Source organism: Salmo trutta, chromosome 20 (genome assembly GCF_901001165.1).
Source record: "Salmo trutta chromosome 20, fSalTru1.1, whole genome shotgun sequence".
Classification (NCBI taxonomy): Eukaryota; Metazoa; Chordata; class Actinopteri; order Salmoniformes; family Salmonidae; genus Salmo; species Salmo trutta.
Window position 1 is genome coordinate 23,134,387 of NC_042976.1, and position 26,041 is coordinate 23,160,427.

General features: G+C 42.3%; 1 protein-coding gene across 1 annotated transcript; it reads left to right on the forward strand.

Annotated features, from left to right (window-relative positions):
- Positions 1-286: 286 nt before the first annotated feature.
- Positions 287-18,034, forward strand: dnajc15 (DnaJ (Hsp40) homolog, subfamily C, member 15). Its single transcript, XM_029702623.1, has 6 exons — positions 287-440; positions 1,309-1,360; positions 14,802-14,875; positions 15,550-15,629; positions 15,979-16,049; positions 17,631-18,034. Exons 1-6 carry the CDS (start codon positions 333-335, stop codon positions 17,699-17,701), a joined length of 456 nt encoding a protein of 151 aa, XP_029558483.1. The 5' UTR covers positions 287-332; the 3' UTR covers positions 17,702-18,034.
- Positions 18,035-26,041: the final 8,007 nt, after the last annotated feature.

A 26,041-nucleotide genomic window follows, 5' to 3' on the forward strand; every position in this document is an offset into this window, starting at 1 on the left:
ATATATATATATATATATATAACAGTAATAGCCTAATTAAAACTTTTTCAAAATCAATGTTAGACAAGAATACAAATCCCTTGGAGAAAATAGAAAATGTATTAGGCTACTGCCATCTATGCGAATTATCCCACTATGCAGCCTATATATGTTATAACATTTAATTCGTTTGTTTTTATGTGGTTCATTGATTTATTTACATTTTCCAGATTTCCACAATATTGTGCAAGGTGGATCACCCGTTCGTTCTGTATTACGAAATGTTTTTTCAATTGACACTGGTTGTCCGCTCAGACGCTCCATAGTTGTGTCCTTCAAGTGATAGCGGCAGTATGGCAAATGCTGGTAGCAGGGTATCTATTGAAGGAGAAACTATGCGATATGCTGAATACAATTCTCAATCTAAAATCAGGAGTGAAACAGAAATCGACAAAAGACTTGTAAGTATATACGTTATTTTGTTGTTTGAATTTTTGGTGGATAACAAGCGCATGGTTATTTCACAGGCCTGTAGCTAAGATAGCTAGCTAGCTAATGCCAGAACCGTCTATTTACTAGCAATTAGCTGGTGGATAGTTACAGTACTAGCAACAGAAAGCAAATGTTGGTTGCCCATTACAGATGTCAATGGGACCAAGGTTGTGTCATCATGGTAATGAATCTAGCAATCGCCAGTAACATGAATGTGATATAACATGCAGTGATGTAATCAGTCGGCTGAGTGACTCAGGCTTGCAATGAAAACTGCGTTGATTCTTTTTTTCTTTTGACTGGTGGAAAAAGTACCCAATTGACTCAAGTAAAAGTCACCCAGTAAAGTACTACTTGAGTAAAAGTCTAAAAGTATACATAAGTATCAAAAGTAAAAGTAGAAATCATTTAAAATTCCTTATATTAAGCAAACCAGTCGGCACCATTTTAATTTTTTAAAATTGTATTTACGGAGAGCTAAGTGCACACTCAGACAATTTACAAACGAAGCTTGTGTGTTTAGTTTGTCTGCCAGATCAGAGGGAGTAGGGATGTTCTCTTGAAGTGCGTGAATTTAACAATTTTCCAGTCCTGCTAAGCATTAAAAAGATTTGTAGTGAATACTTTTGTGTGTCAGGCATAATGTATGGAGTAAAAAGTACATGATTTTCTTTAGGAATATAGTAAAGTAAAAGTATAAGTTGTCAAAAATATAAGTAGTAAAGTACAGATACCCCCAAAAAACGACTTAAGTAGATCTTTAAATTATTTTTACTTAAGTATTTTACACCACTGTTGACTCTGGATTGTTGTATTGATGTTGTTCTGTATCTTCAGGGTGGTACTCTGATAGCGGTTGGCCTTGGTGTTGCTGCTGCAGGCTTTGCAGGTAAGAAATGGTAAACATAATATACACCTTGCTACAGTTTGTATGCCAGATAATGTGATATAACCAAAGATTTTTGGTGTTAATTACAAGTTTGCCTATACAAACCGCTGCCATAAATTCTTTAACTAACCTGGTATTGGCGATACTCACTTCGTTCTCGACCGGCTCTATTCGATCTTTTGTAGATAATTTGAAATGGTGTTTTTTACATTGGATAAAAGTAGAGACTCATAGCTAGAAAATGGTATATCATACACTACAGTTGAGGGAAAGTAATTCTGCTTTGAAAGTTGATAAACTTGTAACCACATTTTTGAGAAAATGGCCCTTGAATTAATGGTACACCTACTGGAGAGTTCTTTGTCTACACCCATTTATCAGTGTTCACACCCTCTTAAGCCTTAGCCCTACCCATCTCTTTAAGGATATACATGTGTTAAACAGTGTGTATGGTAGTGTACTAAACAACCAAATATTTCAAGACTAAAGTCTGGTTAATACTACGTCTATCGACATGTCTGTAGACAGTTGTCGCAGTGACATCATGAACGTTCTATAGTCATCCAACATCAAACTTGTCTATTACAATTGGCCCAGCGTCGTCCGGGTTAGGGAGGGTTTGGCCGGCAGGGATATCCTTGTCTCATCTAGCGACTCCTGTGGCGGGCCGGGCGCAGTGCACGCTGACCAGGTCGCTAGGTGTACGGTGTTTCCTCCGACACATTGGTGCGGCTGGCTTCCTGGTTGGATGTGCGTTGTGTCAAGAAGCAATGTGGCTTGGTTGGGTTGTGTTTCGGAGGACGCATGGCTCTCAACCTTCGCCTCTCCCGAGTCCGTATGGGAGTTGCAGCGATGAGACAAGACACTAACTGCTACCAATTGGATACCACGAAATTGGAGGGAAAAAGGGGTAAAAAAAAGACGTGTCTATTAAAAAAGATGCGCTGCATGACATCAGCAGCCTGGTGGTCCAAAATAGCATCACTGCTGTAACACACCAATAAACCCATCTGTTAAAAAATGAATGTAGTATATGTCAGTCTAACAAATCAGGCAACTAAACGCAACTTTCTGAACAATGTTTTTGTTCATTTCTAGCTTGTTAGCTAACGTTAAGTTAGCTGGCTAGCCAGTTCAAATAATGCCAATTTCAGAGCTGAAACATCTTAACTTTATCTTATTTACAAGTTAATGATGAGCTAATTACAGATAATAGTTTACTGTTGTGAGTGTGACGAATTAAAAGCAGGGCATTCTACCGGAGAATTTTAGAACTTGGACACTGTCTCATTGGCCGAACGTTATATCCTAATTTGACTTTGGTGCAGGTCATGTTGTTCTTCACATTACCATCTCTGGTAAACAGATTATTTCAAATAAAATCAACGTTTATTTGTCACATGCACAGGATACAGAAGGTGTAAACGGTATAGTGAAATGGTTACTTGCATAGGAGCTAGCTAACATTAGGCTATAACTAGCAAAGCAAATGGCTTTCTGAGATAAATATACAGTTGAAGTCGGAAGTTTACATACACCTTAGCCAAATACATTTAAACTCAGTTTCACTTTTCCTGACATTTAATCCTAGTAAAAATTCCCAGTTTTAGGTCAGTTAGGATCACCACTTTATTTTAAGAATGTGAAATGTCAGAATAATAGTAGAGAAGGATTTATTTCAGCTTTTATTTCTTTCATCACATTCCCAGTGGGTCAGAAGTTTACATGCACTCAATTAGTATTTGGTAGTATTGACTTTAAATTGTTTAACTTGGGTCAAACGTGTCGGGTAGCCTTCCACAAGCTTCCCACAATAAGTTGGGTGAATTTGGCCCATTCCTGCTGACAGAGCTGGTATAACTGAGTCAGGTTTGTAAGCCTCCTTGCTCGCACACACTTTTTCAGTTTTGCCCACAAATTTTCTATAGGATTGAGGTCAGGGCTTTGTGATGGCCACTCCAATACCTTGACTTTGTTGTCCGTAAGCCATTTTGCCACAACTTTGGAAGTATGCTTGGGGTCATTGTCCATTTGGAAGACCCGTTTGCGACCAAGCATTAACTTCCTGACTGATGTCTTGAGATGTTGCTTCAATATATCCACATAATTTTCCTCCCTCATGATGCCATCTATTTTGTGACGTGCACCAGTCCCACCTGCAGCAAAGCACCCCCACAACATGATGCTGCCACCCTTGTGCTTCACAGTTGGGATGGTGTTCTTCGGCTTGCAAGCCCTTTTTCCTCCAAACATAACGATGGTCATTATGGCCAAACAGTTCTATTTTGTTTTATCAGACCAGAGGACATTTCTCCAAAAAGTACGAGCTTTATCCCCATGTGCAGTTGCAAACCGTAGTCTGGCTTTTTTTAATGGTGGTGTTGGAGCAGTGGCTTCTTCCTTGCTGAGCGGCCTTTCAGATTATGTCGATATAGGGCTCGTTTTACTGTGGATATAGATACTTTTGTACCTGTTTCCTCCAGTGTCTTCACAAGGTCCTTTGCTGTTGTTCTGGGATTGATTTGCACTTTTCGCACCCAAGTATGTTAATCTCTAGGAGACAGAACGCGTCTCCTTCCTGAGCGGTTTGACGGCTGTGTGGTCCCATGGTGTTTATACTTGCGTACTAGTGTTTGTACAGATGAATGTGGTCGTTCAGGCGTTTGGAAATTGCTCCCAAGGATGAACCAGACTTGTGGAGGTCTACAATTGTTTTGAGGTCTTGGCTGATTTTCTTTAGATTTTTCCATGATGTCAAGCAAAGAGGCACTGAGTTTGAAGGTAGGCCTTGAAATACATCCACAGGTACACCTCCAATTGACTCAAATGATGTCAATTAGCCTATCAGAAGCTTCTAAAGCCATGACATTTTCTGGAATTTTCCAAGCTGTTTAAAGGCACAGGTAACTTAGTGTATGTAAACTCCTGATGCAATGGAATTGTGATACAGATTATTTCACTTATAATTCACTGTCTGTAAACAATTTTTGGAAAAATTACTTGTCATGCACAAAATAGATGTCCTAACCGACTTGCCAAAATTACAGTTTGTTAACAAGAAATTTGTAGAGTGGTTGAAAAACAAGTTTTAATGACTCCAACCTAAGTGTATGTAAACTTCCGACTTCAACTGTAATATTACTACACAGATCATACACGTGAAGTTAGCTAGCTAACAGTATGCTTTAACCTCTCTAGGGTAGGTGGCACCAAATCGTCCCACCTACGTAACAGCCAGTGGAATCCTGTGGCGCGTTATTCAAATACCTTAGAAATGCTATTACTTCAATTTCTCAAACATATGACTATTTTATAGCATTTTAAAGACAAGACTCTCGTTAATCTAACCACACTGTCCGATTTCAAAAAGGCTTTACAACGAAAGCAAAACATTAGATTATGTCAGCAGAGTACCCAGCCAGAAATAATCAGACACCCATTTTTCAAGCTAGCATATAATGTCACAAAAACCCAGAAGACAGCTAAATGCAGCACTAACCTTTGATGATCTTCATCAGATTTCATCTTCATCTCCTTTTGCTCTCTATTCTGGACGTCACAGACGACCAATTCTTATAGCTTTTAGCCGTACCCTCATACTTATTCTTCTCTGCTCCTCTGGGCATGTAGAGGTGAATCCAGGCCCTGCAGTGCCTGGCTCCACTCCTACTCCCCAGGCGCTCTCTTTTGATGACTTCTGTAACCGTAATAGCCTTGGTTTCATGCATGTTAACATTAGAAGCCTCCTCCCTAAGTTTGTTTTATTCACTGCTTTAGCACACTCTGCCAACCCGGATGTCCTAGCTGTGTCTGAATCTTGGCTTAGGAAGTCCACCAAAAACTGTGAAATCTTCATCCCTAACTACAACGTTTTCAGACAAGATAGAACGACCAAAGGGGGCGGTGTTGCAATCTACTGCAGAGATAGCCTGCAGTGTTCTGTCCTGCTATCCAGGTCTGTACCCAAACAATTTGAACTTCTACTTTTAAAAATCCACCTCTCCAAAAACAAGTCTCTCACCGTTGCCGCCTGCTATTGTTCTCAACTTGCCTACCTGGTTAAATAAAGGTGAAATAAAAAATAAATAAATAAAAGATGACACACCTAGGACATTATGTTATACAATACATGCATGTTTTGTTCAATCAAGTTCATATTTATATCAAAAACCAGCTTTTTACATTAGCATGTGACGTTCAGAACTAGCATACTTCCGGTGAATTTACTAACAATTTACTAAATTACTCACGATAAACGTTCACAAAAAGCATAACAATTATTTTAAGAATTATAGATACAGAACTCCTCTATGCACTCGATATGTCCGATTTTAAAATAGCTTTTTGGTGAAAGCACACTTAGAATATTGCAAAGTAGATAGCCCGGCATCACAGGGCTAGCTATTTAGACACCCAGCAAGTTTAGCCTTCACCAAACTCCGATTTACTATTAGAAAAGTTTGATTACCTTTGGTGTTCTTCGTCAGAATGCACTCCCAGGACTTCTACTTCAATAACAAATGTTGGTTTGGTCCCAAATAATCCATAGTTATGTTCAAACAGCGGCGTTTTGTTTGTGCGTTCAAGACACTATCCGAATGGTAAATAAGGGTTACGAGCATGGCGCATTTCGTGACAAAAAAATTCTAAATATACCATTACCATACTTCGAAGCATGTCAACCGCTGTTTAAAATCAATTTTTATGCCATTTTTCTCGTAAAAAAAAGCGATAATATTCCGACCGGGAATCTGCGTTTAGGTAAATAGACGACAGAAAATAAAGCACAGGATCAACTCGTGCACGCGCCTAAGCCCATTATCCTCTTATCGGCCACTTGCCAAAAGCACAAATGTGTTTCAGCCTGGGGCTGGAATGACATCATTCAGCTTTTTCCCGGGCTCTGAGAGCCTATGGGAGCCGTAGGAAGTGTCACGTTACAGCAAAGATCCTCAGTCTTCAATAAACAGAGACAAGAACAACAAGATCTTGTCAGAGAGGGCACTTCCTTTAAGGAATCTTCTCAGGTTTTTGCCTGCCATATGAGTTCTGTTATACTCACAGACACCATTCAAACAGTTTTAGAAACTGTAGGGTGGTTTCTATCCAAAGCCAATAATTATATGCATATTGTAGTTACTGGGTAGGAGTAGTAACCAGATTAAATCGGGTACGTTTTTTTATCCGGCCGTGTAAATACTGCCCCCTAGCCCTAACAGGTTAACTTGCAATGAAAAGAACTTTGACAAAATTAGAAATGTATAATATCAGAAAATGTAACTAGCTAGAGTCTCTTACCTGTATACATGGATGAACACTTCTGTCACAGATGCCATGGTTGCCCTTAGTTTGAAGATGTAATCCGGAGACAGGTGTTCACATTGACTCCCTCCTCGTATTTGTAATCAAATACCAGAATTTTCTTAATCTCCTTAGCTATCATACTCTGCGATCATACTCTGCGATCATACTCCAAGCATTCCACTGACTTTTAAAACTCGGTCAACTTCTTCCGTGACAACAACACTTGATCACCATTTCATACGACTGTCTGGTTCAATGAAAATGTTTTTACCTAAGTCAGGGATTTCCTCATTGTCTGATTCATTTTCAGAGTCAGAGAGAGTCAGCATGGCACGATTGTCATCCAGAACAGTGGTTCTCATCCAGGTCCTGGGGATCCAAAGGGGTGCACATTTTTGTTTTTGCCCTAGCACTACACACCTGCTTCAAATCATCAAAGCCTTTTGATGAGTCGATAATTTGAATCAGCTGTGTAGTGCTACATAAAAAACAAAAATGTGCAGCCCTTTGGGTCCCCAGGACCAGGATTGAGAACCAGTGCTCTAGAAATTGGAGCACATTAGCAACACCTTTGCAGTTCTTCGTGATATCTTTCAAAAAAGCTGCATTAGAAAGACTTACCAACACATTCTGACCAGCTCATGTTATAGACAGAAGCATGCTACATGGCAGACCAATCCAAACTCCTCTCTCGGCATGTCCACCCCATCAATAACCTCAGCAAATTATGGCTAGCGGGGAGGTCATAATTTAACAATTTTATTCGCTTGTACAGATGGCATACAACTTTTTGTTGTTAAGGCTCGTGAAAGTTCACATGTTCCAGAAGCCATTTCTACCCCAAAAATGCATTTAGATAAAAAAAATGCTTACGTTCAAATGTCTCGCCTGTGAAGTAGTGACGTGCAACATATGCCTAGTTTCCTGAAACAAGTCACAAATGTCAGTGTACAGTTACAGGTGGTAAATCCATGTTTTGTACTGCAAGAGACAGTTCGTCACCATCTTAGCTGCACACATCTAGTATTTCACAGCATTTTGCAGGAACAAGTTGTTTCTATGCAACACTACGCATATGAGGCCATTATCAGCATTGGTACAAGAATGAGGCAAGAGGCATATCTCACTTGATACAAAACATGGATTTACTATCTTTCTGAGTTTTCTCTGGTGTTTGTAGAACCACCTGCAACTATACACATGTATAAGATAAGTTTCTCCAGAATCAAGATTGAAGAGGGTACCGCCAATACCAGATTAGTTGAAGAATTTATTGCAGCGGTTTGTATGGACAAACCTCTAACGTCCAGTAATGGACACCCAAAATCTTTGTACGCCAGATAATGTGATATAACCAATCACACATCCATGTTATTTAGAAAGTTAGATGTCTTACAAAACAGTATATTATGATCTTCCTGTCATTCTGTACAGTGATAATGGTGCTATCGGGTTGCAGGGCGCACTATGCCATTATCAGCATTGGTACAAGAATGTCAGTCAGCACAGCCGTTTTGTATAGTGGTTAATAGTAAGGCAGTGTGTGGTCTGCCAGTTGCCACAGTGTTCGGGTAATGTGAGGTCAGTGATAGTTGTTGTGGCGGCTTTGAGGAACAGCACAGTCTAATTATCCTCTCGATGTAAATGGAAAGGCCAGCAGCAGGCCATCCGTGCACGTGCGTGTGTGCGGTCCCTCCACAGTTGATGGACTTTCAGCTTTGTAGTTTTAGGAAAACAGAACTTCCAGGCAGCCTGGAGGTGGAGTAGTGGATTTACACCACCCACTCAGAACATGTCAGTCATCAGGTTATAAATAATGCCCTGATTACTCCCTGAGCTTAGCAGCATGGCTCTCATACATGACTGAGTGGTTTTGTGTTTTTCTCTTGGAAACCAGCTCCTCCAGAGGGGTTTCTGCTAGCTTCTTGTGTGTGTGGACTTTATAAACAGAGAATGTTTGGCATGGTCTAGATGCTGACTGGCTCTATGTGGGTTTGGAGAGTGACTGCAGCTTACCAACACAAACACTGACCCAGTACACACCGATGATACACACACACACTCCGATACATGTTATACATAGACGACCAGTAGAGGTGGGTTAAGTGCCTTGTTCAGGGGCAGAATGACAAATTTTTACCTTGTCAGCTCAGGAATTCAATCTTGCAACCTTACGGTTAACTAGTCCAACGCTCTAACCACCTGCTTTACATTGCACTCCACGAGGTTACGCGAATGCAGTAAGAAGCTAAGTTGCTAGCATTAAACTTATCTTATAAAAAACAATCAATCATAATAGCTAGTTAACTACACATGGTTGATGATATTACTAGTTTATCTAGCCTGTCCTGCGTTGCATATAATCGCTTAGGTACACGTTGTTCCAACCATAAACATCAATGCCTTTCTTAAAATATAGACAGTGCTCAAAAAAATAAAGGGAACACTAAAATAACACATCCTAGATCTGAATGAATGAAATAATCTTATTAAATACTTTTTTCTTTACATAGTTGAATGTGCTGACAACAAAATCACACAAAAATAATCAATGGAAATCCAATTTATCAACCCATGGAGGTCTGGATTTGGAGTCACACTCAAAATTAAAGTGGAAAACCACACTACAGGCTGATCCAACTTTGATGTAAAGTCCTTAAAACAAGTCAAAATGAGGCTCAGTAGTGTGTGTGTGTGTGTGGCCTCCACGAGCCTGTATGACCTCCCTACAACGCCTGGGCATGCTCCTGATGAGGTGGCGGATGGTCTCCTGAGGGATCTCCTCCCAGACCTGGACTAAAGCATCCGCCAACTCCTGGACAGTCTGTGGTGCAACGTGGCGTTGGTGGATGGAGCGAGACATGATGTCCCAGATGTGCTCAATTGGATTCAGGTCTGGGGAACGGGTGGGCCAGTCCATAGCATCAATGCCTTCCTCTTGCAGGAACTGCTGACACACTCCAGCCACATGAGGTCTAGCATTGTCTTGCATTAGGAGGAACCCAGGGCCAACCGCACATATGGTCTCACAAGGGGTCTGAGGATCTCATCTCGGTACCTAATGGCAGTCAGGCTACCTCTGGCGAGCACATGGAGGGCTGTGCGGCCCCCCAAAGAAATGCCACCCCACACCATGACTGACCCACCGCCAAACCGGTCATGCTGGAGGATGTTGCAGGCAGCAGAACGTTCTCCACGGCGTCTCCAGACTCTGTCACGTCTGTCACATGTGCTCAGTGCGAACCTGCTTTCATCTGTGAAGAGCACAGGGCGCCAGTGGCGAATTTGCCAATCTTGGTGTTCTCTGGCAAATGCCAAACGTCCTGCACGGTGTTGGGCTGTAAGCACAACCCCCACCTGTGGACGTTGGGCCCTCATACCACCCTCATGGAGTCTGTTTCTGACCGTTTGAGCAGACACATGCACATTTGTGGCCTGCTGGAGGTCATTTTGCAGGACTCGCACAAAGGCCGAGGTAGCGGTCCTGCTGCTGGGTTGTTGCCCTCCTACGGCCTCCTCCACGTCTCCTGATGTACTGGCCTGTCTCCTGGTAGCGCCTCCATGCTCTGGACACTACGCTGACAGACACAGCAAACCTTCTTGCCACAGCTCGCATTGATGTGCCATCCTGGATGAGCTGCACTACCTGAGCCACTTGTGTGGGTTGTAGATTCCGTCTCATGCTACCACTAGAGTGAAAGCATCACCAGCATTCAAAAGTGACCAAAACATCAGCCAGGAAGCATAGGAACTGAGAAGTGGTCTGTGGTCACCACCTGCAGAACCACTCCTTTATTGGGGGTGTCTTGCTAATTGCCTATAATTTCCACCTGTTGTCTATTCCATTTGCAAAACAGCATGTGAAATTTATTGTCAATCAGTGTTGCTTCCTAAGTGGACAGTTTGATTTCACAGAAGTGTGATTGACTTGGAGTTACATTGTGTTGTTTAAGTGTTCCCTTTATTTTTTTGAGCAGTGTATTTTTAAACCTGCATATTTAGCTAAAAGAAATCCAAGTTAGCAGGCAATATTAACCAGGTGAAATTGTGTCATTTTGCGTTCATTGCACGCAGTCAGTATATATGCAACAGTTTGGCTCGCCTGGCTCGTTGCGAACTAACTTGCCAGAATGTTACGTAATTATGACATAACATTGAAGATTGTGCAATGTAACAGGAAGAACGTTTTGTTTTCGAGATGATAGTTTCCGGATTCGACCATATTAATTACCTAAGGCTCGTATTTCTGTATGTTTATTATATTATAATTAAGTCTATGATTTGATAGAGCAGTCTGACTGAGCGATGGTAGGCAGCAGCAGGCTCGTAAGCATTTGTTCAAAATAGCACTTTCGTGCGTTTTGCGCTGTTTATGACTTCAAGCCTGTCAACTCCCGAGATTAGGCTGGTGTAACCGATGTGAAATGGCTCGCTAGTTAGACGGGTGCGCGCTAAAAGCGTTTCAAACATCACTCGCTCTGAGACTTGGACTAGTTGTTTCCCCTTCCTCTACGTGGGTAACGCTGCTTCGAGGGTGGCTGTTGTCGATGTGTTCCTGGTTCGAGCCCAGGTAGGAGCGAGGAGAGGGACTGAAGCTATACTGTTACACTGGCAATACTAAAGTGCCTATAAGAACATCCAATAGTCAAAGGTATATGAAATACAAATCGTATAGAGAGAAATAGTCCTATAATTCCTATAATATCTACAACCCAAAACATCTTACCTGGGAATATTGAAGACTCATGTTAAAAGGAACCACCAGCTTTCATATGTTCTCATGTTCTGAGCAAGGAACTTAAACGTTAGCTTTTTTACATATTGCACTTTTAATTTCTTCTCCAACACTTTGTTTTTGCATTATTTAAACCAAATTGAACATGTTTCATTATTTATTTGAGTCCTCCAATAATCAGTATCGGTATCGGCGTTGAAAAATCATAATCGGTCGACTTCTAACGACAAGTCCTTATAGCGTTTAGCCGTACCCTTATCCTACTAATCCTCTGTTCCTCTGGTGATGTAGAGGTTAACCCAGGCCCTGTAGCCCCCAGGCGCTATCATTTGTTGACTTCTGTAACTGTAAAAGCCTTGGTTTCATGCCTGTTAACATCAGAAGCCTCCTTCCTAAGTTTGTTTTATTCATTGCTTTAGCACACTCCGCCAACCCTGATGTCCTAGCCGTGTCTGAATCCTGGCTTAGGAAGGCCACCAAAAATTCTGAAATTTCCATCCCCAACTACAACATTTTCCGCCAAGATAGAACTGCCAAAGGGGGTGGAGTTAGCCTGCAGAGTTCTGTCATGCTATCCAGGTCTGTGCCCAAACAGTTCGGGCTTCTACTTTTAAAAATCCACCTTTCCAGAAATAAGTCTCTCACTGTTGCCGCTTGTTATAGACCCCCCAGCTGTGCCTTGGACACCATATGTGAATTAATTGCCCCCCATTTATCTTCAGAGTTTGTACTGTTAGGTGACCTAAACTGGGATATGCTTAACTCCCCAGCCGTCCTACAGTCTAAGCTAGATGCCCTCAATCTCACACAAATTATCAAGTACAACCCTAAATCTGTAAACACGGGCACCCTCATAGATATCATTCTGACTAACCTGTCCTCTAAATACACTTCTGCTGTCTTCAACCAGGATCACTGCCTCATTGCCACGGTCAAACGACCACCCCTCATCACTATCAAATGCTCCCAAAAACACTTCAGCGATCAGGCCTTTCTAATATACCTGGCCTGGGTATCCTGGAATGATATTGACCGCATTCCGTCAGTAGAGGATGCCTGGTTTATTCTTTAAAAGTGTTTTCCTCACCATCTTAAATAAGCATTCCCCATTCAAAAAATCTTGAACTAAGAACGGATATAGCCTTTGGTTCACTCCAGACTTGACTGCCCTTGACCAGCACAAAAACATCCTGTGGTGTATTGCATTAGCATTGAATAGCCCCTGCGATATGCAACTTTTAAGGGAAGTTAGGAACCAATATACACAGGCAGTTAGGAAAGCAAAGGCTAGCTTTTTCAAACATAAATTTGCATCCTGTAGCACAAACTCCAAAAAGTTCTGGAACACTATAAAGACCATGGAGAATAAGAGCACCTCCTCCCAGCTGCCCACTGCACTGAGGCTAGGAAACACTGTCACCACCGATAAATCTACGATAATCGAGAATTTCAATAAGCATTTTTTTGACAGCTGGCCAGGCTTTCCACCTGGCTATCCCTACCCCGGTCAACAGCTCTGCACCCCACCCCCCCCCACCCCCCCACAGCAACTTGCCCAAGCCTCCCCCATTTCTCCTTCACCCAAATCCAGATAGCTGATGTTCTGAAAGAGCTGCAAAATCTGGACCCCTACAAATCAGCTGGGCTAGACAATCTGGACCCTCTCTTTTTCTAAAATTATACCCCTTTTACTAGCCTGTTCAAACTCTTTTGTATCGTGTGAGATCCCTAAAGATTGGAAAGCTGCCGTGGTCACCCCCCTCTTCAAAGGGTCATGGGTGCAGCTGGTCATGGGTGCACCTCAGCCACACTCAAGGTCCTAAACGATATCATAACCTCCATCGATTAAAAAAACAATACTGCAGCCGTCTTCATCAACCTGGCCAAGGCTTTCGACTCTGTCAATCATCGCATTCTTATCGGCAGACTCAACAGCCTTGGTTTCTCAAATGACTGCCTCGCCTGGTTCACCAACTACTTCTCAGACAGAGTTCAGTGTGTCAAATCAGAGGGCCTGTTGTCCGGACCTCTGGCAGTCTCTATGGGGGTACCACAGGGTTCTATTCTCTAGCTGACTCTTTTCTCTGTATACATCAATGATGTCACTCTTGCTGCTGGTGATTCTCTGATCCACCTCTACGCAGACGACACCATTCTGTATACTGCTGGCCCTTCTTTGGACACTGTGTTAACAAACCTCCAGATGAGTTTCAATGCCATACAACACTCCTTCCGTGGCCTCCAACTGCTCTTAAATGCAAGTAAAACTAAATGCATGCTCTTCAACCGATTGCTGCCCACGCCTGCCCGCCCATCTAGCATCACTACTCTGGATGGTTCTGACTTTGAATATGTGGACAACTACAAATACCTAGGTGTCTGGTTAGACTGTAAACTCTCCTTCCAGACTCATATTAAACATCTCCAATCAAAATTAAATCTAGAATCGGCTTCCCATTTCACAACAAATTATCATTTCACTCATGCTGCCAAACATACCCTCGTAAAACTGACTATCCTACCCATCCTTGACTTCGGTGATGTCATTTACAAAATAGCCTCCAACACTCTACTCAGACTACATCCAATTTGCTATCACAGTGCCATCCGTTTTGTCACCAAAGCCCCATATACTACCCACCACTGCGACCTGTATGTTCTCATTGGCTGGCCCTCGCTTCATATTCGTCTCCAAACCCACTGGCTCCAGGTTATCTTCAAGTCTTTGCTAGGTAAAGCCCCGCCTTATCTCAGCTCACTGGTCACCATAGCAGCACCCACCCGTAGCACATGCTCCAGCAGGTATATTTCACTGGTCATCCCCAAAGCCAATTCCTCCTTTGAATGCCTTTCCTTCCAGTTCTCTGCTGCCAATGACAGGAACGAATAGCAATAATCACTAAAGCTGGAGTCTTATATTTCCCTCACTAACTTTAAGCATCAGCTGTCAGAGCAGCTTACTGATCATTGTACCTGTACACAACCTATCTGTAAATAGCCAATCAAACTACCTCATCCCCATATTGTTATTTATTTTTTTGCTCCTTTCCACCCCAGTATCTCAACTTGCACATTCATCTTCTGCACATCGATCACTCCAGTGTTTTAATTGCTAAATTGTCGTTATTTCACCACTATGGCCTATTTATTGCCTTACCTCCCTAATCTTACTACATTTGCACAAACTGTATATAAATTTTTCTATTGTGTTATTGACTGTACGTTTGTTTATTCCATGTGTAACTCTGTTTTGTTGTCGCACTGCTTTGCTTTATCTTGGCCAGGTCGCAGTTGTAAATAAAGGTGAAATTAAAAAAATAAAAACAGGACAAGAACATAACTGTGGTGACCAGTGGAAAGGGGTCTGTGTGTGTAGGAAAATAAATAAGTACTGTGTTTCAGGTCGTTATGCCTTCCAGTTGTGGAAGCCTCTAGGACAAGTCCTGTCACAGACTGCTAAGAAGATGCCCACCTCTGTAAGTAATCCACTAACTTGGTTATGTGGTTCATCACAATCCTAAGAGGAGATGAAAACGTGTCTAACCATGTAGACCTATATGTTTTTTTTGGGCAACTTCTAATGAACTCCAACTGCTTGTTAGTATGTCTTGTTACACTGTATTCTGAAACTATGCATGATCAACGATGACACCCACTGGTTTTGCCAAAACTCTCCCACCACCCTACAGACGCATATTTGCAAATCTGGGGGATTCATGTATTGCCCCATCAGATAGTCACCAAGCACCAATGTTTGTGGTGTAGTACTTATTCCACTGACTGTCTGTAGGGTGGGTAGTTGGTGGACTGACTCATGGTCTTCAGTTCCCCCTGCTGCACCTGAGTTATGGCTCCACAGACCAAAGGCTCCACATCAGGTTCCCAGACAGGGTGATGCACCCACTGCCCTCTCTCACCACAGTGTGTGTGTGTGTGTGTGTGAATAAAGCAGTGTGTGACGTGAGATGGATGAGTGATCAGACCTCACACTTTGCGTGTGTCTGGCAGTTTCTCCCAGTGTGCACTGTGAGGCAGTGCTTGACCGACGGGAGTTAATGAACCCTATGTACCACAGAATGCACTTCCACCCTTCTTACTCAATTTCTAGGTGTGTGTGTACTTTCAGTACTAACATCTCTTCTCTCTCCAGGCCTTCTCATCACACTACTATAAAGGAGGGTTTGACCAGAAGATGACTAAGCGAGAAGCCAGCCTCATCCTTGGTATCAGGTAAGACTGGCAGAAGTGTGTGTGTGTGTCATGCTCGCCTGTTTGTGCGGGTGTGTACCCAATGTTTTATTTCAGTCTGTGTTCATGCTAAGGATGTTTGATTTCTCTGTGTCTTTGATGGGTTTATATTAGTCATCTCTCTTCCTTGTTTAGTTAAATTTCACACTGTCAATCACATTAGGGAGAAGGGAACACCTGAATAGTTTAGTGGTCAGAAGAACTCGATGTTCTTACTGCAACTTGTGAATGTGATTTGACCACTAGATGGTGCTGTAATCCTGTGCTAAATCTGTGTGTAGCCCTATGTTCATTCTTCTAATCCCAATCCTGTATCTCTTCCCCCCTATAGCCCGACCAGCACCAAGTCCAAGGTGAGAGATGCCCACCGGAGGATCATGGTCCTCAACCACCCAGATAAAGGTCAGTTGGCAGTTTAATCCCAATTTACTGGACATGAGAAAAAACAGATTGGAGACAACTGAGTGAATTATACAGTGATGATCTCCTATTACTGGTTCTTGTGTGAACAGCATATCACCTGTCTTTATTGAACCCATATACAAGGTGTTTTTCCCAGCGTCAGGCTTGTGCACTCGCCCCACCTGTCCTCTATCAAGGTTAATGGCCTCCCTTGGTCTCCCTCTCCTGAGAGGTGTGTACACATAAAGTCACACACATACACAGCAGCTAGTTTTACACACTCATCCACACTGTGTTTTTCCCTCTCCTGAGAGGAATACACACACACACACACACACACACACACACACACACAGTGTGTAGTTTTTACTCAGTGTGAAATGAGAAATGGCCTGTGGGATTCCTCTCTGACTGGGCGATAAGGGCTGAGGTGACAGCGAGAGAGAGGGAGGAGTTAGAGAGAAGGCAGGAGAGAGGGACAAAGAATAAATAGGGGATGAAATATGGGGCTACAAACTCTATAGGGTCACCTGTAAGAACATCCATCAATTCTGTCATCCTTGGATATGGCTTTTTGTATTCTGTTTCAGGAGGCAGCACAGTATCTATTATAGTTAATTTTCATGTGTTTGGTTACTGGGACATCGATGGAGAAGAGAGGGTAATAACCCACAGCTTGTCAGGTGGGTCTGGGCAGGAAAGAGTGGACCGATTCCTGGTCAGAGTAATGGATTGGAATGATTGGCTAATTACCTCTCATTATTTCCTGTATTTGAGCCAATAAGGTCCAGTGAGCAAGATGACGAGATTTCAGAAAGGGAATCGGACTGCTTTCTATTTCTACCTCTCTAGGCCTCTAGCCCTGTTTTTAGTATCTTTCCTTCCCTGTGAGTGTGCTGAAGGCCGTGCCGTGCCGGTTCTGTGTTTGTCAGTGACTGATTAGCAGACTAGTTGAGGCCTTCGTCAGGCCCTGCTCTCTGTCACTGCAAACAATAACACTCTCATTTATTACCCTAAACACACACACACACAGTACTGCTTCTGCTGACACAAAACACACCACCTGGGGGGGGGGTAGTGTCACACAGCAGACTACTACTCCCAGGATGCTGTACTCATTGACCCTGTGAGCTGAGCAGACCACTCTGCCTCAGGACACAGATAAATCTCTATGTTTTCAGAGCAGCGTGGTGGGGGTAGGAGACGAGGAGAGGAAGTCACTTTAGACTATTAGTATGCGACCCAACCTCAGTTTGTGCTAGCTCAGCATACACCCATTTCCTGTGCTCCATAGTGATTAGTGTTCCACCGGGTGTTAAAGCACTATATAAGGTGATTGGATGTGACTGAGACGGCTAATGACTGAGCCTACTGAAGTCCTCTACTTCTGACAGTAGATGTCACTGAGGTTTTTTTTATGTCTGGGGAAACGGCTTGCATGCCATGTGTAGACTGTGTTATATTGTTCTCACCTGGAATGGATAGAGGGGTGAGAGATGGAATGGGGGGGAACAAAGGGAGGAAAAAAGAGGATGAAACAGACGAGCATTGATGAGAAGCGGATGTGTGTTCTCTCTCCAGGTGGATCTCCTTACATGGCCGCCAAGATCAACGAGGCCAAGGACCTATTGGATAAAGACCAACGCCGCTGATTAAAAACTACAGCCCCCATCACCCCTCTGACCTCCTGGACTACAGTATACTACAGATCTATTTATTCCAGCCCTAAGACATTACCATCCTCAGAGACTATTCTGAAACCTTTCCTGAACAAGGATATCTTTCAAGTTGAAGGTCACCTGTAGTTATACAGAAGTCAACATGTCTACTGTAAATACACTGTATCATAAGATACAAGATAATAATATTCCATAGAATAACAAATTAAAATATTTCTGTTACCTTTTTATTCCTCTGTGTGGTAAAGACATTATGGTTAGTCATTTATCAAAGTTTGCTGAATAAAACATTTTCTGGAATGGTAATCAATGACTCATTATTGTGATTCTGTGATTAGTCCCTTTCCTCTGCGCTGAGATGCCATTGTAGTAAATTACTAACAGTGCTGCAGCATCTGCAGGTGCTGATGAGAGAGGGAACATTGGGTAAGAGCTGTTTTTGAAGCTCCTGCAGTGAGCTGTGACACTTTACTTTTTAAGTGAGCCATTTCACCAGCAGCCTGCAGTAGTTTTTTCCACATATCTAAGAGGAAGGCTAGACAGCCATGTAATCTGCACCATGTTGCACATGCCTTCATTCCAGCATGCTTTAGCTAGGCATCATTAAAATACACTTCATTCTGGTAGAATGCAGTTCCCAACTGATGTTCCAGTGAACCATGTCCGTCTCTGTTGGAAAGCTATTGATTATCATGTAGAGCAGGGATGGGCAACTTTTATGGTGGTGGCGCCACAAAAAAAAATTAACTCGTATTTTTGTTGGTCCGTGGGCCTACAAAACGGGTCCGCTAGTTACCCATCCCTGATGTAGAGGGTAAGTGCGTCAGGTGTGTGTGGTAGTGTATGCACTGTTCGTGTGTTGCTGTAGTACATGTAGTAGAGTTAAAATGGTTATTCCATCAAACTTCAAATTATTAGAATGGTACACAACGCAGAACAGAACAACCAGGTGGCCAAAGCCCGCGAACAAGAATATTCCAAGTTCAGACAGAAGGGGGGAGTCAGATCGCTATGATCGCCAGGAACTTTACTTTTGGTCTCTATTTTTAATTGTTGCGCTACTGGTGCTGCATTTTTTTGAAACACGTAACTTTTATTGAAACGCGTAACTTTCAGAGTTGTATTGATGTTAGTAATATAGTTTACAGAGTGCTAAAAGTGTTGCTAGCTAGCATGCCTTTCTGTAATGCAGACGGTTAGCTGAGCTGCTGACTGGTGATGGTGTTGTATTATGGGAGATGTAGTTTTGGCCCTCCTAAGGTCTGAATGGGATAAAGGCGATTTCACGTTGTAACTTGTTTGTGTTGCAGTGTTTTTGGACATGAGCTTTGTATTTTGGTACTGTCAACACTGAAAGCACCTAGCAATGTATTGGGGATGTGAGACAGGATATGTGTTTTACCTTTCTTCATGCTCCTGTGTAGAACAACTTGTCAGATGGTGCATTGGAGACTGATGTGTTCCTGTCCTGTCTTTTCACAATACTATTGCAGGTATGGTTCTATTCTCTAAGAATTAAGATTATACATTCTTTGTATTAGGGACTGGTTATTATTTTATACTATACATTATGGCTTTATGTATGAGTGTGATTGTGTGAGTCTGAGAAAACAGAGAGAAAGAACAACTTGTCAGATGGTGCATTGGAGACTGATGTGTTCCTGTCCTGTCTTTTCACAATACTATTGCAGATCAACATAAAAGCCTAAAAGACAGCCGTGGTGTCGCTCTTCATTTCTTAGTTCTCCTGTGGTGCATAGCAAACCCGCTACATACAGGTCAGGGCTCTGTGTGCTTAGCTGATCTCTGCTGTCCCTCCTGTGGATGGGTCTATTTCTAGCCGTTCCTCTCCCTGTGAAGAACCCACATGGCCCTCCTGAGCCAGCCTCTCTCTCCCTGACCCCTCTCTCCCACTGCCCCCCCCCCCCCCCCGCCCTCTCCATCAGGGTATCTTTCCATTACCACGTGTGAAAAGATTTTGCTTCGCCAGCTTCCTGCTGTCCAAAAGGTTTGTTTTGCCAAGCTTCTGCATCTGTGAGGTACTGCCATGCTGGAGAGAGGGGAAATGACTCGCTTTTATAACCCACACCTCGTAAAAACTCTTTAACAGCTTGTGCACTATACATATGCAGGGCTCTGGGAATTTGCTGATAGAAAATAAAGGTAACTGCCAAAATAAAGGAAACACTTATGTAAATGAGGATAAAGTATATTGAAAGCTTATGCTTTTTCGCATGTCTGGTTCCTGAGTTAATTAAGCAATTAAAAACTTCCCATCATGCTTAGGGTCATGTATAAAAATGCCCAGTTACCCATTATTTTGGCTACCATGGCTAGAAGAAGAGATTTTAGAGTGTGTGTGCAGCTGTCACCAGATCTCAACCTAATTGAACACTTCTGGAGCGGCGCCTGAGACATCGATTTCCACCACCATCAACAAAACACAATTATGTCATTTCTCGTGAAACAATGGTGTCGCATCCAGACACTTTTAGAATCTATGGCAAGGCGCATTGAAGATGTTCTGGAGGCTTGTGGTGGCCCAACACCCTATTAAGACACTATGTTGGTGTTTCCTTTACTTAGGCAGTTATCTGTATTTATACCATGGCATTGTTGAATACTGATTGGCTTGAAGGGCATTCTAGAGCTTGCATTATTTAAGCAATAAGGCCCGAGGGGGTGTGGTATATGGCCAATATACCATGGCTAAGGGCTGTTCTTAGCAAGATGCAATGCAGAGTGCCTGGATATACAGCCCTTAGCTGTGGTATATTTGCCATATACCACAAAACCCTGAGGTGCCTTATTGCTATTATAAACTGGTTACCAACTTTATTATTGCTATTATAAACTGGTTACCAACAATTAGAGCAGTAAAATGAATCATGCAGCACCTTGTGTCACGATTGCAGATTTTAGAGAAACAACAAATGTCGGTACATATAAGTGTCTTATATCGGCTGAAAGCTTAAATTCTTGTTAATATAACTGCACTGTCCAATTTACTGTAGCTATTACTAAGATAAAATTCCATGCTATTGTTTGAAGAGAGCTCCTAACAACAAAACACTTTTCTTCACCGCGATAGGCTTGATAAATGCACCTCTGAAGAAGAAATGTGTACTTAAATTCTGAAATCTTGCTCTGATTTATCATCCGAAGGGTCCCAGAGATAACATGAAGTGTCATTTTGTTAGATAAAATCCTTTTTCATATCCTAAAAAGCTCCATATAGCATGCACGATCGAGTTTGTATTTCCACTCGTTCAATTTGCAAATAAAGGAATCTGAAAATCTAACCCTAAACGTTGTTTCAACTAGTCAAATCACGTTCGTATGTATTCCTCCGAGATCCTAGAACATAACGAGACATCACTATATCATTAGGGGTGTAGTATATCCAATAGGACACCATATTTGGTCAGAGAGCGACACCTTCATGGCACGCCGATGACGCGGGCAGCCTTCACTTGAACAACTCTAACTTTGTCAAATAAGCACCAATCGGGGTCAAACAATGCTAGCTAGATATCCAATGAGCTGGGCTTTACGGGAGTATCCGGACCCAATCATAAACCAGGTATTTACGGGAGTATGGGCCCAATCATAAACCCTATATCTGTCATAAAATATAGCTACTAACCTTGTACGACAGCATGTCTTTTCCTTTTGGACAAACATTTTAAGAATATTCAGAGTTATGAAGTTATGAAAACTGGTTGTTTTGCAAATGTTGAACTTATAATATGGCTACTAATACTGGAAAACCTAAATCAAAGTCCAAGTATACAGATTTGACGATATTCTTGCAGAAAAATGTAATATGAATGCAAATGTCTCCTTCACGATTTGCCCAAATGTACCTGGGTGACTTCACACTAAATGTCATGTAGTTCGTTCATACTTCAAGTTATCCGTCTGAAACATTGCACATACACTGCTGCCGTCTTGTGGACACCATCGGAATTACAACAGAGTGATGGCTGGAGCAGGGACCTTTCTGTTGCATTTCAAAGATGGTGGTAGAAAAAAAACGGTTTTTCTTTGTATTTTCTTCTACCAGATCTATTGTGTTATATTCTCCTACATTCAATTCACATATCCACAAACTTCAAAGTGTTTCCTTTCAAATGGTTCCTGGAATATGCATATCCTTGCTTCAGGGCCTGAGCTACAGGCAGTTAGATTTGGGTTTGTCATTCAGGTGAAAATTGAAAAAAAGGGGGCTATCCCTAAGAAGTTACCAAATTAAATAGAGCAGTAAAATGAAATGTTTTGTCATACCCATGGTATATAGTCTGTTATAAACTGGGTGGTTCGAGACCTGAATGCTGATTGGCTGACAGCCCTGGTATATCAGACCATATAGCACGTGTATGACAAAACATTTATTTTTACTACTCTAATTACATTGGTAACCAGTTTAAAATAGCAATAAGGCACCTCGGGGGGTTGTGGTATATGGCCAATATACCATGGCCACAATTCAATACAAACTGTAGTCACATGTCAAACTCTGCTGGCCGTGAAGTGTAAAATTGAATCAACAAGGTTAGATTTTCAGCATGTCAGAAAAAAATATAAAGCTAGCTTGATAAAATATATATATATATAGAGAGAGAGAGACATTGATTTTAGCGTTGGCGTAGTCTCGTAGTGAGGAGCCTATAAAATGTAGCTCGGTTCATAAACATATTTTGGGGAATTCTGAAATGTATTGGAATAAATGACCAAACTATAAAACTAGCTAGCCAGTTATGGGTAACTGTAGCTAGCTATCTAACAGGAGTGCTAGTTAGATACGTTAGCTTACTAGGTACATTAATAGCTTTAGGTTGGTTGTTTAAAACTCAACTTCCAGATTTCCAAGGATGTTGCCTCTTCGATCATCACTCTTTCTCGCTTGGGCAAGGGACATTTAAGGTACACTCGGGTGTAAAACGTCATTCATGGGTTGAGGGTTTAGGGCCGAGGGCTGTCTACTTTGAGTTTGATGTTGAACACATTTATAGCAGCAAATGTGTTACATTGGACGCATCGTATCAAAGGGATAATCAACTCGGGGCTCTATGCATTCTCTGGAAAATAATGCAACTCAGTGGAATGTCAGTTACACTCCGCTAGCACGTTGTTGAACACACCGTCTTTCATTATTTTCCATAAAACGCGTAGGCCCTCATTGATCATTATCCCGGCCCTTACATAGCAAATGTTTTGCATAAAGATATCACATGTATACCCTGAGACAAGAATGGACTCAGGAATGTATTGTGTGGCATGCCCTGTTGTGATGAGTCAGATTCATCATATCTTTCATAACATTCTAGACAGAGTATAGCATTCCAGAGCAGTCTATTGAGTTCTAGAATTCCATCACTCTTGCCATTCAAAACTCGTTGGATGCATTGTATCCTCAGGTGTATCCTTAGCTGCTGTGGATAGACTGGCAGACAGACTGGCAGGCATGCAGACAGGCACACAGACAGGTCTTTGATCCACATGTCTGTTTCCTCTCCTCTCAGATAGCTATCACAGAGAAGTGCAGTAGCGCTGCAGCCGCGATGTCCTCCACGTGTCTCTGAGCAGCACACCATCAGATCAAGACTCTCTCTCTGTCCCACTAATATCTTTCCACTGTTTATATCACAATAACATAACCCAAACCATATGGCAGAGTATCCAGCAGTCACATTGAATATTTCCTAATTCTTTCCAACTGGCAGCAGAAAAAGCAGTGAGATGAATGATCATATGGTCCACAACAACAGAATGTGAGAGAACAAAAGAGTGGACGTGTAGCTCAGGGAATGTACTCTCGCCATGATCTAGATTCTAGAGTATTTTGGATGAATGTGAGTGTGCATGCATAGATATATCTCATTCTAGTTCTGTGTGTGCATGACAGTCTCAAGGTAGAGGGTTGTTTAGCTGACATCATCCTAGTTGAAAAGAGGACATGGCTAGTATTAGGAAATGAGGAGTCACCCTTTACCAGTGACTGATGCTGAGATACACACTGGTCTCTGCTCTGAGCTCTGATCACAACAACAACAACACCAGACAGGTCAACTGCTCTGCTCTGTTCTCCCTCAATATAATTACTTGACACAGATTGCTTAGAAACTGTTATTCAACATTCTGTTGTTTGCAATGTTAAAATGTCAAGATGCACTTAATTAGATGCAGTAAAGAGGTCAATGGAACTCAACCCAAAAATGGAAATTCCATTGAAACTTGTGGGGGAAAGATCCCAAATCTCCTCATTGCCCCCTAGTAAAATGTGCCTACATTTATGGATGTCAACCCCAACACATGTTCACCAATCAACTGCATTGCAGTTAAAAACAACTTTCACTAGCACCACCGATTTCTGCATGCCAGCTATGGTACCAGCTAACACAAAAGGGAGTTATCATTTATCAGTCACTTCTTCTGTACCTGAAAAGAAACAACTTCTACATGTTATGCAGCGAAAACAGCCAAATATATCCAAATCTGACTTTAGTAACCACATTGTGGGCCTGTTACAATGCATCAATCATGACGGATTAGACAAATATCCACTTTGTTAGATCAGATTTGTTTTATGTGCCCCAATCCTGCGTCCTTCTATCCCCCACAGTCTGCGTTCCATTGACCTCTTTACCACATCTATGGCTCTAGTGTACTGTATGTGGGAGAGGCATTCTGAAGGACAGTGTCTAAACCACTCTTGATCTGCCAACTATGAGATCGTATGACAGGTTCATTCGTGGTGGCAATAATTGCATTGAGAAAGCATTTCAAAGATTAGCACATAATGTGTAAAAACATAGTTTGGGTTTTAACTCAGTGGGATAACTCAGTGTTGTGGTGCACAGATGATTCTGGTTCTATGTCAGTCACACACACACACACACACACACACACACACACACACACACACACACACACACACACACACTACTGCTGCATCTCTTCTCATCCCCTCATCTTTTGACACTCAACTAAAATCTCTCCTCTACCTGTCAGTCCTCACCTCTCAGATCTTAGAGGATTTCTCACCTCCTGCAGCTGTGCTGTCAGACACACAGGAGGACTAGAGGTTCTGTTCAGATGTAGGCCAGCCAGAGAAGTTACACCATCAGCCCACAGGATGTCTGCTCCAGGGCTGGGCGCGGTGGAGTGTCTGTCTGGCAGAGAGATGGCTGGAACAACACATGCAGTGAGGCCTCAGTAAAGAGGCATGACATTTGAAGCTTTGAAACAGGTGGAATGTGAAATGCCTTAACGCTGTAAACAAAGACACACAAAGGCCCTTGGCATAATTAATGCTGTCAACAGACGTCATTAGAACAGGCTGTCTGGATAATGCTGCTGCTGTCTGCACTCCCTCGGATGCTAACACTACTGATATTTATAGATGGAGCCCTCATTTACACACACACACTGACATTAGCAGGCAGACACAGGAGCACACACACACACACACACACACACACACACACACACACACACACACACACACACACACACACACACACACACACACACACACACACACACACACACACACACACCTAAGCAGACAGACAAGCACACCTCTGAGCTTAGAGAAGCAGCGACACATTTCTTGACCCAGAGGCATACATGTTGGCAGCCTAGCTGACAGTCTGCAACTTTCTCTCTCACTCTAAGATGTTTATTTGCATTGTATTTGCATTGACTGTCAATAACAGCTATGTCATTGAAGGACACAATGACGCAGTACTGCAGCTGTTGTCTATTATCGTACGTAAATCAATTCTCTTTGTTTACTCCTTACTGTCGTATGGGCCCAATCATAACTGGAGATACAATACAAGTGCATAAATCAAACGTTTGAACTGTTTAAATCTTACATTATGTCAATGGGAGATTTCCTCAATTTCCCTAGCACTTCCCAAACTATTTCAAATGTTATGGTTTCCTCCGCCTTTCTTTCATATCGACTGATATAGATGATAGACTGTATGGGTTTCCAAAATATTGCCTCCACTCCACCTATCCTGGGTTTTCAGATCAAAGCATATGAAGGAGAGGAGACAAGAATAGAAGCCAACTTGACACAATGAAAGGAGATGAGTATAGTAACTACTCCAGAATATTGAGACTATTGGATCCCAGCTCCCAGCAGACAACTAGACTATACGACCTCTGTATCTGCTAGCAGCTAGCTGGTGATGTCACACACACCAGAGAACAAAACAGACATAATTGGCAGAGAGAGATCATGGGCTCATGGGCTCCTGAGTTCTTCTGCAAAAAAATAGAATTATAGTTGGGTAAATG

Excerpts from the sequence above, each read along its gene's own strand:
- dnajc15 (XM_029702623.1), top strand. The coding sequence starts at position 333 with ATGGCAAATGCTGGTAGCAGGGTATCTATTGAAGGAGAAACTATGCGA. Across the intron at positions 441-1,308 it reads CAGAAATCGACAAAAGACTT|GGTGGTACTCTGATAGCGGT; the intron begins GTAAGTATATAC and ends CTGTATCTTCAG. Across the intron at positions 1,361-14,801 it reads TGCTGCTGCAGGCTTTGCAG|GTCGTTATGCCTTCCAGTTG; the intron begins GTAAGAAATGGT and ends ACTGTGTTTCAG.